Below are 15,327 nucleotides of genomic sequence, written 5' to 3' on the forward strand. Positions count from 1 at the left end.
CACACACACACACACACACACACACACACACACACACACACACACACACACACACACACGGTGGGAGTGCTCCAGAGCAGAGCTAAGTAGAGCTTTGATGTGTGTCATGTGTTCTCCCTCTCCTTCTCTACATGGTCATCATTCTGGCCATCTTGGGCAAAGACTGTAGGGCAAGTCAGCGTTGAGGCAGATTGTGGGGACACATGGCCCTTTGGGTGTGGACTGTGGGGTAGGAATGCCCGCGGGTTCTTCTTCCCACACCCGGGCCGCTCACTTGTCCTTTTTCTCTCTGCTTGCAGATTGTAATGTAGCAGATGCAGCCATGGCGGCCCCACAGCTGGGTCCTGGCCAAACTGCCCAACTGCCCCTCAGTGAAAGCAGTGCACCAGGCCCCCCACATGGCCCCCCGCCAGGGCTTCGACCAGACGTCCCTGGGGGCGGGGGCGGGGGCGTCCCAGGAAAGCCTCCGTCACAGTTTGTGTATGTCTTCACTACTCACCTGGCCAACACGTAAGGCTTCCGGAGAGACGGGGGTGGGAAGGTGGGGAGGTGGGGAGGGGGGGTGAGTGTGGGGGGTAGGGGGCTTGGCCCATCTGTGCCCAGTCTGAGCACGTGCAGGGGGCAAGGTGGGCAAGTGAGGGGAGGTTCTCTTCTGTCCATCTCTGAACTACTTGTGATTGCTTCCCCATGCAGGGCCGCAGAGGCCGTGCTACAAGGCCGGGCAGAGTCCATCCTCACCTACCACCAGCAGAATGTGCCCCGGGCCAAGCTGGATCAGGTGAGTGTGATTCCCTGCCTGGCTCTAAGATAGGTTAAGATGTCCCCTCATCTTAATTCTTTACCTCTGTTCTCCTGCAGGCCCCGAAAGTGCCACCCACCCCAGAGCCACTGCCCCTGAATACACCTTCAGCAGGTACACCACAGTCCCAGCCACCTCCATTGCCACCACCACCTCCAGCCCCGGGCAGTGCCCCTCCTGCTCTGCCTCCAGAGGGACCTCCTGAAGATACCAGTCAGGACCTGGCCCCGAACTCCGTGGGAGCTGCTAGCACAGGTGGTGGGACTGGGGGCACCCACCCTAACACGCCAACAGCAGCCACTGCTAACAACCCCCTGCCTCCTGGAGGAGACACTGCCAGTGCCCCTGGCTCAGCCCTCTTGGGGGAGGGCACCCCCACAGGAAATGGGCAGCGGAACCTGGTGGGCTCCGAGGGCCTGTCCAAAGAGCAGCTGGAGCACCGTGAGCGCTCTCTCCAGACGCTGCGAGACATTGAGAGGCTGCTGCTCCGCAGTGGGGAGACTGAGCCCTTCCTCAAGGGGCCCCCTGGAGGAGCCAGCGAGGGGGGCCCACCAGCACAAGCTCCCTCTGCCGCTCAGCAGCCTCCCTCCGCCCCTCCCAGTGGGCTGAAGAAGTACGAGGAGCCCTTGCAGTCCATGATCTCACAGACACAGAGTCTAGGAGGCCCCCCACTGGAGCATGAAGTGCCCGGGCACCCCCAGGGTGGGGACATGGGCCAGCACATGAACATGATGATGCAGAGGCTGGGCCAGGACAGCCTGACACCTGAGCAGGTGGCCTGGCGCAAACTCCAGGAAGAGTACTACGAGGAGAAGCGGCGGAAAGAGGAGCAGATTGGATTGCATGGGGGCCGTCCTCTGCAGGACATGGTGGGCATGGGGGGCATGATGGGGAGGGGGCCCCCACCTCCTTACCACAGCAAACCTGGGGATCAGTGGCCACCTGGAATGGGCGCCCAACTCCGAGGACCTATGGATGTCCAGGATCCCATGCAACTCCGAGCCGGACCTCCCTTCCCTGGTCCCCGTTTCCCGGGCAACCAGATGCAAAGGGTGCCTGGATTTGGGAGTATACAGAGTATGCCCATGGAGGTACCCATGAATGCCATGCAGAGACCTGTAAGACCAGGTATGGGCTGGACTGAAGACTTGCCCCCTATTGGGGGACCCAGCAATTTTGCCCAGAATGCCGTGCCCTATCCAGGTGGGCAGGGTGAGGCAGAGCGATTCATGGCCCCGCGTGTCCGGGAGGAACTGTTGAGGCACCAGTTGCTAGAAAAGCGGACAATGGGCATGCAGCGCCCCCTGGGCATGGCAGGGAGTGGCATGGGGCAGAGCATGGAAATGGAGCGGATGATGCAGACACATCGACAGATGGATCCCACCATGTTCCCGGGGCAGATGACTGGTGGGGATGGCCTGGCTGGCACGCCCATGGGCATAGAGTTTGGTGGAGGCCGGGGCCTCCTGAGCCCTCCCATGGGACAGTCAGGGCTGAGGGAGGTGGACCCACCTATGGGGCCAGGCAACCTCAACATGAACATGAACGTGAATATGAACATGAACATGAACCTGAATGTACAGATGACGCCCCAGCAGCAGATGCTGATGTCACAGAAGATGCGAGGCCCCGGGGACATGATGGGGCCTCAGGGTCTCAGTCCTGAGGAGATGGCTCGTGTTCGGGCTCAGAATAGCGGCGGCATGATGGGGGGTCCACAGAAGATGCTTATGCCCTCACAGTTCCCCAACCAGGGCCAGCAGGGATTCTCTGGGGGTCAGGGACCCTACCAAGCCATGCCCCAGGACATGGGCAACACTCAAGACATGTTCAGCCCTGATCAGAGTTCAATGCCCATGGGCTCCGTGGGCACCACCCGGCTCAGCCATATGCCTCTGCCCCCTGCATCCAATCCTCCTCCTGGGTCTGTGCATTCAGCCCCCAATAGGGGGCTGGGCAGACGGCCTTCAGACCTCACCATCAGTATTAATCAGATGGGTTCACCGGGTATGGGGCATCTGAAGTCACCCACCCTTAGCCAGGTGCACTCACCTTTGGTCACCTCACCCTCTGCCAACCTCAAGTCACCCCAGACTCCCTCACAGATGGTGCCCTTGCCTTCTGCCAACCCACCAGGACCTCTCAAGTCACCCCAGGTCCTCAGTTCTTCCCTCAGTGTGCGGTCACCTACTGGCTCGCCCAGCAGACTCAAGTCTCCCTCCATGGCGGTACCTTCTCCAGGCTGGGTCGCCTCTCCCAAGACAGCCATGCCTAGCCCTGGGGTCTCCCAAAATAAGCAGCCGCCTCTCAACATAAACTCTTCCTCTACCCTGGGCAACATGGAACAGGGTGAGTCATTTGGGTGGACTTGGGTTGTAGCCTTTGTGGGGGTGGATAGGGGCTGTAGTGGCAGCTGTGCCGACACAGCTCCAGGCACATCTGGGCATCTTGAAGGGTCCCAATTGGGACTTGGATCTCCCCACTACAAGAATTACTTAAAGTGATCCCAGTGAGTCACTGGGATCACAGGGAGTCTGTGTTCAGTGGGGCATGTGTGTCCCTGAAGTGAGGTAGACATTTGGAAGGAATTGGCCTTTCCTTAGACTCTCTGAGTGGCCGAATTCAGCCTCCCTTCCCCAGTGACCCCTGCTCTCTCTGTCTCTCCACTTCTGTAGGTACCCTCCCACCAAGCGGCCCTCGGAACAGCTCCTCAGCGCCTCCTGCCAACCCTCCCAGCGGCCTCATGAACCCCAGCCTACCGTTCACATCCTCCCCAGACCCCACACCTTCCCAGAACCCTCTGTCACTGATGATGTCTCAGATGTCCAAGTATGCCATGCCCAGCTCTACCCCGCTATACCACAATGCCATCAAGACCATCGCCACCTCAGATGATGAGCTGCTGCCTGATCGACCCCTGCTACCCCCACCCCCACCACCGCAGGGCTCTGGACCAGGTATGAGGAGGCAAACCTTCCAGGAGAGGCTACAGTGGGTTTGTCTAGCAGTTGTCCCTGTGGACATGCTGGCAAGCTTCCACAGTCTCTAGTCACGGGGGTGGTGTAAACTCTGGGGCCCTGTTCCAATCGCTATCATCCCTTCCAGAAACTTGGACTAGAACACATTTGTGGGTGGGGGAGGCACCTTCCCGAGTTGGGTGGGCACAGCCTCTAATGTTCTCTTCTTTCCCCACAGGCATCAGCAACAACCAGCCCAACCAGATGCACCTGAACTCTGCTGCTGCCCAGAGCCCCATGGGCATGAACTTGCCAGGCCAGCAGCCCCTGTCCCACGAGCCCCCACCGACTATGTTGCCCTCCCCTACCCCTCTGGGGTCCAACATTCCACTGCACCCCAATGCACAGGGGACAGGGGGCCCTTCTCAAAACTCAATGATGATGGCCCCGGGAGGCCCAGACTCCTTAAATACCCCTTGTGGCCCTGTGCCCAGCTCCTCCCAGATGATGCCCTTTCCTCCTCGGCTACAGCAGCCCCATGGTGCCATGGCCCCCACTGGGGGTGGGGGCGGGGGGCCTGGCCTACAGCAGCACTATCCCTCAGGCATGCCCCTGCCCCCAGAGGACCTGCCCAACCAGCCACCTGGTCCCATACCCCCCCAGCAGCACCTGATGGGCAAAGGCATGGCTGGCCGCATGGGCGATGCGTACCCACCTGGGGTGCTCCCCGGAGTGGCATCTGTACTGAACGACCCAGAACTGAGTGAGGTGATCCGGCCCACCCCTACCGGCATTCCTGAGTTCGACTTGTCCAGGATCATCCCCTCTGAGAAGCCGAGCAGCACCCTCCAGTACTTCCCCAAGAGCGAGAACCAGCCCCCCAAGGCCCAGCCCCCCAACCTGCATCTCATGAACCTGCAGAACATGATGGCGGAGCAGACCCCCTCTCGGCCCCCCAACCTCCAGGGCCAACAGGGGGTTCAGCGGGGGCTCAGCATGTCCATGTGCCACCCTGGACAGATGTCCTTGCTGGGCAGGACAGGTGTGCCCCCACAGCAAGGCATGGTGCCCCATGGCCTGCACCAAGGGGTCATGTCCCCACCACAAGGCCTCATGACCCAGCAGAATTTTATGCTGATGAAGCAACGGGGTGTGGGGGGCGAGGTCTATACCCAGCCTCCCCACATGTTATCCCCACAGGGCTCCCTCATGGGCCCCCCACCCCAGCAGAACCTCATGGTGTCCCACCCTCTGCGGCAGCGCAGTGTGTCTCTGGACAGCCAAATGGGCTACCTCCCAGCGCCGGGCGGCATGGCCAATCTACCCTTCTAGCAGGCCCCTCAAGGGGCTGGGGCTGGGGATACTGAGAATACGTTGACTTTAAGAAGTTTTTTTCCTCCAGTGTTGGAATGGATGGCCTGGGTCCAGGGGTAGGGTGGAGGGGTGGGAGGGGGCTCGTGTGGGGAGTGGCATTTGTGGAAACCTGATGTGCTGGCAGCTTGCGGGAGAGGCAAGAGTCGGGTGGGGAGTTGGAATTGGGTTTGACCAGGACGGCCCCTCCCCCACCCTTCCTGTTCCTGTGGGGCTTCTATTTCTCTCTGTCTTTCTACTTCTCCCCGTTTTCAGCTATGTTTTGGGGGCCCTTGGGGAGAGAGGAAGGAGAGGAGGGGGTCTTCCATCTTCTGTCCCTTTGGAACTGTCACCTCATTGGTGCTCCAGGTCCACTGTCCCCTCCCAGTTTCTCTGCTTTCCCCCGCCCCCTGTCTTCATTTCCTCTCCTGCTGACATGGCTGACCTCCTCTCCCACGCCCCCTGCAGGCAGCTGGCCAGGTGGGCAGGTGCCAGCGGAGCTGTAAATAGAGCTGCGCTTTAGTGCCGGTTTGTGCGTGTGCCGTATTTCTGTGTTTTGATAGAAGTCACACACAAAAAAGAAAAAATTAAAAAAAAAAACCCACAAAAAAAAACCTTTCCCCTCCTCCAAATGATCGCTCCCACCATTCGCCTGGACCCAGAGACCTAGAGTCCTCTGCACCCTCCATATGCCCCACCCATCAACTGAGGTCAGACCATCTAGGCTAGGCTTCCGTTCGGTGAGCCTGGGAGGACTGAGGCCTCCTCCCTCCTCCTGCTATGGCCGCCTGTCTGCTGCTGAGTGAATTCCGGAGAGCAGGGGTGCACTTGAGCGTGTGTTTACCCACACCAGTGACATAGGGCCCCTGCCCGGGTGCCTCTGCTGCTACATCTTAGCCAGAACTTGAAGCCCTTTGTCCCCTGGGCAGGTGTGGCCCCTTTGACTGGAGCTATGGAGGGGTTATAGCACGTGTGACTGCGGCCTATGACTTAAGTGGCCTCGGGCCAGGTAACCCCACAGGGCACAGACTTCTAGAAACCACCACTTGCTTCTCACCAAAGAAGGAAGGGACAGAGTTTGGCTGAGTCAGTCAGTCTCCCTCCAACCTCCACCCCTAGCATGGAGTGAGGAAAGGCAGTGTTGGGGAGAACATCCTGCTGCCTATCCACTCTGGCAAGGTCTTTCTGCCCAGGGTTCAGGGCCATGTACCAGATCTGTCTCTGCCTGCCTAGGCACAGCCACTGCCTCCCTGTTACTTCCCAGGAGAGCCCCTCACCCACCGCTGGTCAGACTGAAGCCATACAGGAATGGGTGTTTTATCTCCCGTGGCCCCAGGAGTAAAATACTTCTCCTTTCCTCCTTTCCTTTTTCCTGCCTTTAAGGTGGGGGGCAGCTCCTTGGCCAAGGCCTTCCTGCCCTGCCTCCAGGGCCAAGGGCCATTCTAGACAGGGTGACTTTTACCGGGACCCTGTCCCCAGCCTTTCTGACCTGCAGGGCCTGGTTTTGCCTTGGCAGCTGTAATACAAAGGGAATTTGTGTCCACTTCTCCCAGTCTGGTGCTGTCCATTGTCAGCCGGGTCAGGCACCGCTCCCCTCCAGAGCTGGCTGCAGGCCCCTGGCTTCCCTCGCCCCTCCCAGGGACCAGAGCCAAGGTCTCTGTTGAGAGGTGGTTGGAAACCTGTCCTTCCTGCCAGACACTCTGCCCTCCCTGCTTCCATCTGGGCCTTGTGCCCCCCACCCATGTTCCTAGCCTATCCAAATGGTCTAATTGCCCTGCTCTGAGGAGAGTGCACAGGCCACAAAGGGCCCATTGTCCCCTTATGGTGTCCTGGTCTCCCACCTCTACCACTAGCTTCCCAAGGTGATCTCCACAGGCCAGCCTTCTCCTCTCCATCCATGGCCATACCCCAGCCATTTTGTACCATTATATAAATATATATATAAATATAAATATATAAATACAATATGTGAAGACATCTTCTTGGTTTTTATTTTGAAACACTTTTTAGGCTTGCTCTGGGGGGTCTCTGTGCTGCCTGTACTGTATTGACCTGTTTTATAGGTGCCTTTTTATTAAAAAGAAAATTCAAAAATGTAATCTCTTGCCTTTTTGTTTCCGTGTCTGGTTTCTCTGCTGCTGAACTGGCTGTCGGATTCTGGGAACAGAAAAGGGAATCCCAAAATGTCTCCAGTTTGCAGTGAGGGTACAGTCTCTGCAACTATAGAACTGATTTCCCTAGTGGGGTTCCCCAGAGAGCTTGTCTGACTGGCTTGAGTGGTACCCGGCAACCCAGCTTCCCCCAACCCCCCTTCCCTCCTAAATCAGTGGCCTGGAGGAAGAGGAGCTCAGAATTGCCTGCTAGGCTTCCCCTAAGCAGGTGTGGAGCAGCTTCCTTTGGTTCCATTTGAGTAGTACCCTCAAGGACTGCACCTCCTTCCTGGGGCTCGGGGACTTCCCTGCTCCGGTTGGCTTCTCACACTGCCCTCCCCCTGCCCTCCTCCCTCTCCTGCCTTAGAAGACAAGGATCTGTTTCCATTTTCTTTTTTCCCCCATTTTATTCATTTATTTCTCTATTTATTTTTGTTTTTTGAGACAGGATTTCTCTGTATAACAGCCCTAACTGTCCTGGAACTCGCTTTGTAGACCTCAAACTCACAGAGATCTCCTACCTCTGCCTTCTGAGTGCTGGAATTAAAGGTATGTGCCACCAGGCCCGGTCAGTCTTCATTTTCTTAGCTAAACGCCCCCTCTTCTGAGGCTAGAACCCCTTTGCTCTTTCACTTTCCCTGGGTCCTGAGGATTACAGCAGGAGAGAGAAGTTGGTTGGCCTCCTTCCCCATCAGTGCCCCCAAACCACTAGGGCCCTGGATCTTATCTCCCTGCCAGTCGGGAAGTTTTGGTCTCTGGGCAGAGAAGACAGCTGGGTTTCAGTTTTACTTGCTCCTCTTTGGAGCCTGGAGCCAAAGTGTCTTTCCATTTCTCCACTGGACTGCTTGCCTGCTGGCTTGTCCTCTGCTCTTCTTAGGACACTGGCTAGTCTCCGGGGCCTTCTGGAGTCTGTCCTTGGTCTGTAGTCCAAGATCCAGTAACATGGGGCCGACCCAATGCTGGTTTGGTTGGAGCGAGACAGCTGCCTAAAGTAGATCAGTCTCAGCTTCCTGTTTGCTCAAGAGAACAGCAGGGTTGAAGGGCTGGCACAAAGCTTATGTTTTGGAGACAGGCACGGTAAGGGCATGCTCTGCTGCCAGCTGGCTATTCCTCGGTGGAACAGAAGTGGTGGGGAGCTGTGGCATGCACACCTTTTAGATGATGGAGTGCATTGTGGGAGGAGATCCTGAGGTCCATGACCAGAGGGAGATGAGACTGTAGGCGCCGCTGGCAGACTGGTTTTCCCTATGGGCGGGGAGAAGTAAAGCTGAGTCTCACATTTGTCTGGTTAGGATGAGAGGTATGTGGAGTGCTCTTAGCCAAGGTGATACAGACAGTCCAGAGAGCCCTTGCTCTGCCTTTGGGCTGCTTTTGCCTCCCAGGGCTCTTGGTTAGCCTGAGGGCTGGCAAAAGAGCTTAGGGACATTCTAGAGAGAGTTCTCTAGCTGTCCCCTCTGGGGACATGGCCCAAACAAACTCTTAGAACCCTGGGTTTTGTTGACCAGGTTTCTAGCCTCACTCCAGGCTAACAAGGCAAACAGAAATGGAAAGGGGGTTGTGGAAGTTCTGGCATCTAGAAGGTGGTGAGAGAGGTGGCATTCTCTGACTCAGAGAGACTGCTCTTGCGCCAGCTGGGGAAAACTTGGCAAAGGGAGGCTGGGCCAGCACAGCCCAACTTCGTCAGAAGCCGAGACAAGTCACTGCGGAACTTGACACCAGCAAAGGTGTAGAGCATGGGATTGAGACAGCAGTGGGCCAGGCCCAGGAATTCACACACGGTGATGGCCACAGAGAGATAGCCACTCAGTTCACAGCTGCTGTCCACAGCCTTCAGTCTCTCCAGTGTGTCTAGGAAAATGACAACATGGTAAGGTGACCAGCAAAGAAAGAAAATACTTGTCACTAGGATGGCCACCCTGACTGCTTTCTGCCGCTGAGGGCGCCGCTGGGCCTGACAGAGTCTGTGTATCACCCCCACGTAACACCAGCCCATCACCAGCATTGGTAGCAGGAAGCCCCCAATGTGGTAGAGGAAACGGGAGGTGAACCAGGCTTTGGTTTCAGCTTCGTTCTCTTGAGAGAAGGTGCACTGTGGCAGGGAGTCATTGTTATGAGGTTGGCCGACCTTGGCAAAGAGGACTTCTGGCAAGGCAAACAGGAAGCCGGCCAGCCAAATGGTGGCACAGGTGATGTGGATGGAAAAGAGGCGGCGGCGGCGGTAGGCATGGACAGCGTGGACGATGGCCAGGTAACGGTCTACGGCTATGCAGGCCAGCAGCAGGCTGCTGCAGTAGAAATTGATTTTGTGCAGCGCGATCACAACTTTGCAGAGCATGGTCCCTAGGACCCAGCCCACAGAGCCCTCAGCCACTGCAAAAGGCAGGATAAAGACCAGGAGGAGGTCAGCTACCGCCAGGTGGAACAGGAAGGTCTCGGTCGAGCTTCGAGTGTGCCGGTGCCGCTCCAGGATCACGAGCACCAGGATGTTTCCCATCATCCCCAGGAGGAAGATGAGGCTGTAGGCCACAGGCATGAAGATTGCCTTGAAGGAGGTCAGGAGGGGTCCCTCCACTGTGGAACAGAACTGACTTTCCTGTGAGGGGATCTCCGTGCTGCTATTGTAGATGGCCCATTCCTTGTACTGCAAAGACAAAGAGAAAGAAAAATAAGAAACGATAGCCTTATCTTTTCTCTCTGAGAGGAAACTCTCTGGGATGTTTCCTGTCCTAGGCTAACTGCTTCTTGTCTGCATTATTCCATTTTCCCTTGGTGTATCCTTGAACAGATCTCGCCATCTTTTCCTTCCTTCCTCCCTCCCTCCCTCCCTCCCTCCCTCCCTCCCTCCTTCCCTCCCTCTCTCCCTCCCTCCCTCCCTTCCATTATTATTCTTAGACAGGATTTCCCTATATATCCCTAGGGATATATGTGGAATTTACTGTGTAGACCAGGTTGGCCTCAGATTTGGGTGGTTCTTCTGCCTCTGACTGCTGAGTGTTCTCTTTCTCTTTTTTTTTGTAATCTTACTCCTATTTTACAGATGCCTCTTGCTTAAGAGGAGGCTTGATTGAAGGCACATTTACCTGCCTCCAGAGCCACTACCTCTGCCACTGAGCAACACTACCTAAGTGTCCCTGCAAAACCTGCTGGGCACGGGGCAGAGGCGAGTTTCCAATTACTTCCCAACCAGAGAGCAAACTCCCTAGGCGCAGGAATCCAGCAGAGGCAAAAAAATGAGTCACAGACAGGGAGACCAGGCGGAGGGAAGGAAGGGAGCCTGTTCTGAGTGGAAAAGAAGGGGGCGTGCCTGTTACGTCTCTGGAACTTGCTACCTCCACATCCTCCCCGCCCTCTGTCGCCGCCCTCCATCAGCCGGGCTCTCAGGTTGTTTGCCTGCTAACCACAAAGGAAGACAGAGTGCCTGTTTTCATTCCTTTCACTGACAGCTGCTCTGCACCTGCTGTTCCTCACCTCCCCTCTCTGTTCTTCCTGCCTTCCTCTCTTCGACCTCCTCCAGGGGGCCGATGCAAAACCAATTCCACCCACCCAACAATGGGTTCAAAAGATAGTGATGGAACAAACGATGAGCCCCAGGGAGGCCAGAGATAGTGGGTGGTCAGTCCCCTAGGCTGGGGAAATTCATACTGACCCTCTCTCAGGAGAGTGGGTCTCCTGCAAGCAATGATGATGGCTTCACCCGTTACCTCAGAGCTTTCTTGCCACCCAGGCACCCTAATTGTAGGTCACACACTCACTTCCATGGGTAAACCTATTCCTCATCTTGGTCTTTTGGTCTCTGGAGCAGGTGGTTCTTTAAGAAGGAATGGGGACACGTGGTACAATGGTGATGCTATCTACCACCCTCTTCAGTGTCTCCTTCTCCTGCCGTTACCTCAGCACCACCCTTCATCTGATCTCTCTATTAATCCTTTTTTTTAAAAAAAATATTACCTGGCGGTGGTGACGGATACCTTTAATCTCAGCACTAGGGAGGCAGAGGCAGGCAGATCTCTATGAGCTTGAGGCTGGCCTGGTCTACAAGAACTAGTTCCAGGACAGGCTCCAAAGCTACAGAAAAACCCTGTCTCCAAATAAATAAATAAATAAATAAAAATAAAAATTTTATTTTGTGTGTATGGGTATTTTGCCTACGTGTATGTATATGTAGCCTGTGTGTGCCTGGTGCCCTTAGAGGTCAGAAGAGGGCATTGGCTCCCCTGACACGAGTTATAAATGGTGTGAATCACCATGGGGGAGCTGGGAACTGATCCCCAGTCCTCTGCAAGAGCAGCCAGTGCTCTTAACCACACAGCCATCTCTGCAACCCTCCAGGTCCTTTTCTTGTTGGTTTGTTTGTTTGTTTTTGTGTTTCAAGACAGGATTTTTCTGTAGCTTTGGAACCTGTCTTGGAACTAGCTCTTGTAGACCAGGCTGACCTCAAATTCACTGAGATTTGCCCTCCTTTGCCTCCCAAATGCTGGGATTAAAGGACAATTAGGGCTGTTACACGGAGAAACCCTGTCTTAATCCCCCCCCCAAAGTAGTCTTTTTGTCTTGTTTTCCTAATTTCATATTCAATAATAAAGTCATTTATAAAAAACCATTTTTGTGATAATGTCTGTCAGCAGAAAGATGGGTCAAGTCAAGCTTCACACAGCAGAATGTAGCATGTACTTGGGAGAAAATTAAGTTTACGGTGTGTCTGTTCTCTTAGGGAAAGACTTTGAACACACATGGCTCAATTTCAGAACCAATGACAGGGCATCCATACAGCACAAAGGTCACAGAAGTACCTGGGGCTAGGGTTCCCAGCTCCTCTTCTTGCCTTTAAACTAGAGAGCTTCACTTTTGACTCCATGATTTAAACAAACAAACAAACTACAGAGCTCGGTTAGGCATGGTGACATATGCATTGGGGAGACAGGAGAGAAGATCAGGAGATCAAGGGTGCTTTCATATACATGAATTCCAGGCTAGCCTGTGCTGCTTGGGTCCCTATAACAAACAAACAAACAAGGCTGTCCATTTCTGGAATAGAGCACTTGCCTCCCATGGACAAAACCAGAGCCTGTGTATGAGGAAAACGGCCCTACACTCACTAGGAAATAGTGGTCCTGTGAAATGGGATCTGGATGCCCCAGAGAGAAGCCTTACATTCCTCTAAAAAGGGCTGATGGTGTCTCTCAGAGGTAGGATGTTTACCTAGCATATACAGAGCCCTGATTTTGAGCCTTAGCCCTGCAAAAATAAAAATAAAAGTTTCCAAAATGTCTACTCCTTTGATGTGTCAAACTGTATCAGGTACCCTATGCCTAAGGGATGCATTCTACCAGCTGCCTGCCTGCAACAACCCAGACAGCTTCCTGACACCTTCGCCAAGTTCTTTCTTGTTCAAGTCTGCCTCTCTAAGCCCCTGGCCTTCCTTCGGGGTCCAAGTCAACCAACCCCATCATCCTCCATCCTTCCTAGCCCCTTCTGCTAGGAATCCCTGGCTGCCTAGGGCTCAGGGGGAACTCACATCCCTTTCTGTAAATCCTGCCTCTGGGGTCTAACTTAGGTTCCCTGTCCCTAGAGAGAGTTGTTTCCAATAGAACAGTGGGACAGAATAGTCGAAAACAGCCTTTTGACTCTGACTCTGCTATAGGAGGTGGAGGGGACACTGTGGGGTGAGCGGTCCTTGTGCAGACAGATGGTGGAGATGTGATGAAGGCCTGGGACAGGGAGGCATCTGGATGCCACTCACCCTGACAGCTGCTGAAGCTGGCCACTCCCCTGTCCAGGGAAGCGTGTGAGTCCAGCTGGTCTGGCCAAGCGGCCCTTTATGATGACTGTTCAAGTTTTCACCTTACAAAGCCTCTAGGCTGATCAACTCATTGTTCATTCGAAGTTCAATCAGTGGGACATTTCCATGGGGGCAGGTTTAGGGGGTGAGTGCCTACCTCTTCCTCCCTGCCAAGAGGTATTGTTTTGGCAGAGTCTTCAGAGGAGGAGAACATGGGAGGAAGCTGGTTTGGTACCTATCAAAGGGAGGCGTCAAACAGATGATTTGGAGCTCAAGAGTGTTAAAGCCACTTCCTACCACGCGTGCGCGGGCGCTCCTCTCCTCTAGACCATGGAGAGAAACCATAAGGTTAGGTTGCCTCTGGCCTGGTGGAAAGACGGAGAATGAGATATTCACATCACAGTGGGACACATACTGTCCAAGGGAGCTGCCTGGTTCCCGCTCAGGGAGAGAGAGCACAGGGTCAGCGGTGGGATGAGTGGCTCACTCATCCTTTGCTATAGAAGTGGCAGGAAGCCTCATGTGTACCCCACTGTGATAGCAGCACACACACTACACAAATGTGCCCAGAGGGACCACAGTGCCAGACTCCACAGGCGAGCACCCAACAGAGCACAGACAGTTTACAAGCTATGGGGATACACGCCCCATCAGAAAACGTGCTGCGTGGGACGAAGGCAGGTGTGAGTTGACAGGAACGCACTGAGAACTCCGGGGCAGGAGGATGCCTAGCTGGTCCTGGTGTTAGGGATGGGGTAGGCAGAAGAGGTCAAGAGATGCCAAGTGCTTCACCCATGATGGGATCCACAAATGGTCCTCTTTCTACCCGTATTTTCTCTAAGCCAAGACGCTGCTTTGCTGCCTTGAGCCCTCTAGCAGGCAGTTCTGCTAGGGCAGCCGCTCTCAACCTGTGGGTCGAGACCCCTTGGGAAATGGAACAGCCTTTACATAGGGGTCACATATTAGATATCCTGCATATCAGGTATTTACATTACAACTCTTAACAGTAGCGAAATTCCAGTGATGAGGTAGCAATGAAAATAATTTTATGGTTGGGGTCACCACAACATGAGGGATTGTATTAAAGGGTGGTAGCATTAGGAAGGTTGAGAACCGCTGTGCTAGGGTTTACTGACAGGATTTCTCTGAGAGCAGATAGGGGGACATTCCTCAAGGCTCCACGCTGGATTTTCCTAGCACCCAACCCTGCTTTGGATGGGGCATGACTGGGAACATTTTTTTTTTTTTGAGACAGGATTTCTCTGTAGTTTTGGAGCCTGTCCTGGAACTAGCTCTTGTAGACCAGACACACACACACACACACACACACACACACACACACACACACACACACACACACACTTGTCTTGGGCAATGGATCATGGGAAAAAAGACTTGGAAGTTTGTTGGCTGACAGACGGGTCACCAGTGAAAAGGCCGGCAGAAGGCTGTCTTTGTCCTCTAGATGAGGGGAGAGAAGCCTTCCCCAGGTTGGTTACTTCTGTTTAGAAAACCCTGGCCTGGAAAAGCATTTCCTGGTGCTAGGAAGGTGGGACACACAAAGAGAAGCCTGAAGTCCTTGACCTGTCTTCAAGGATAGGGAAGGGCCCTGGGTTGGGAGGACAGGCAGGGCTGGACTCTGATGTAAGCCTCAGGTGTAGACCAGGAGAAATGAACAGTTCAGCCAAAGGAGGGACAGCTCAGTAAGCACGACTGTTCAGCAATGGGATGTCTTTGAGTTCAAGCGCAAGGGGAAAATTCCTGCCTCAGGAAAGAGGCTGGACCACTTCTGCTGCTCACTAATGCTCTGGTAGTCAGTCAAGCCCTGCCATCCACCACCCCAGCAGGCTCCACTTCTCTAGCCTGCCCTGCAGCTGGTGAACGCCCAGGCTACCCCAGTTCCTACCCCTGAGGAGCAGCAGACTTCCTGCCCAGGACTCCTCTCAGGCCCAGCTCTGGCACTCCAAGGCCTGCTCCTTGAGCTCCGTCCACACGCACAAGCTGAGTTGTATGTTTTTTAATTTGCAGTTCCAGGGACGAACCTAGGGCATTTCTCAAGCTAGATGAGTGTTTTACCACTGAACTGCATCTCCATTCACTGCCCCTCACTGCCTTTCCACTTGCTGTTTTGTTGTGTGTGTAACAGATGATTGTGTGTGCGTCATGTACATGTGTGCATCTGCCGTGTATGGATACGTGTTCTCAGGGGCTAGAAGAAGGCATCCGACTGGATATGGGTGTGTGTGAGAGATTGTGTATTTGTGATTGTGTGTGTGTGTGTGTGTGTGTGTG

At 54.7% G+C, this 15,327-nt stretch overlaps 2 protein-coding genes across 6 annotated transcripts in view; one reads left to right on the plus strand and one right to left on the minus strand.

The window, feature by feature from the left end:
• Positions 1-5,709, plus strand: part of Bcl9l (B cell CLL/lymphoma 9 like) — a 26,842-nt gene extending 21,133 nt beyond the window's left edge. For all 5 annotated transcript variants that reach the window (XM_026778908.1, XM_013346257.2, XM_005347193.3 and 2 more), the window contains 5 exons: positions 300-510; positions 694-778; positions 859-3,148; positions 3,475-3,756; positions 3,995-5,709. In XM_026778908.1, coding sequence (XP_026634709.1) covers positions 300-510; positions 694-778; positions 859-3,148; positions 3,475-3,756; positions 3,995-5,088 — 3,962 coding nt within the window. In that variant the 3' untranslated portion in view covers positions 5,089-5,709. The remainder of the gene's footprint in view (positions 1-299; positions 511-693; positions 779-858; positions 3,149-3,474; positions 3,757-3,994) is intronic.
• A 3,120-nt stretch (positions 5,710-8,829) lies between these two features.
• The window catches only part of Cxcr5 (C-X-C motif chemokine receptor 5), a 12,307-nt gene continuing 5,809 nt past the window's right edge, over positions 8,830-15,327 (minus strand). The window contains exon 2 of the mRNA XM_005347512.1: positions 8,830-9,897. Coding sequence (XP_005347569.1) covers positions 8,830-9,897 — 1,068 coding nt within the window. The remainder of the gene's footprint in view (positions 9,898-15,327) is intronic.

The sequence above is a fragment of the Microtus ochrogaster genome, chromosome 5 (genome assembly GCF_000317375.1).
Source record: "Microtus ochrogaster isolate Prairie Vole_2 chromosome 5, MicOch1.0, whole genome shotgun sequence".
Lineage (NCBI taxonomy): Eukaryota > Metazoa > Chordata > Mammalia > Rodentia > Cricetidae > Microtus > Microtus ochrogaster.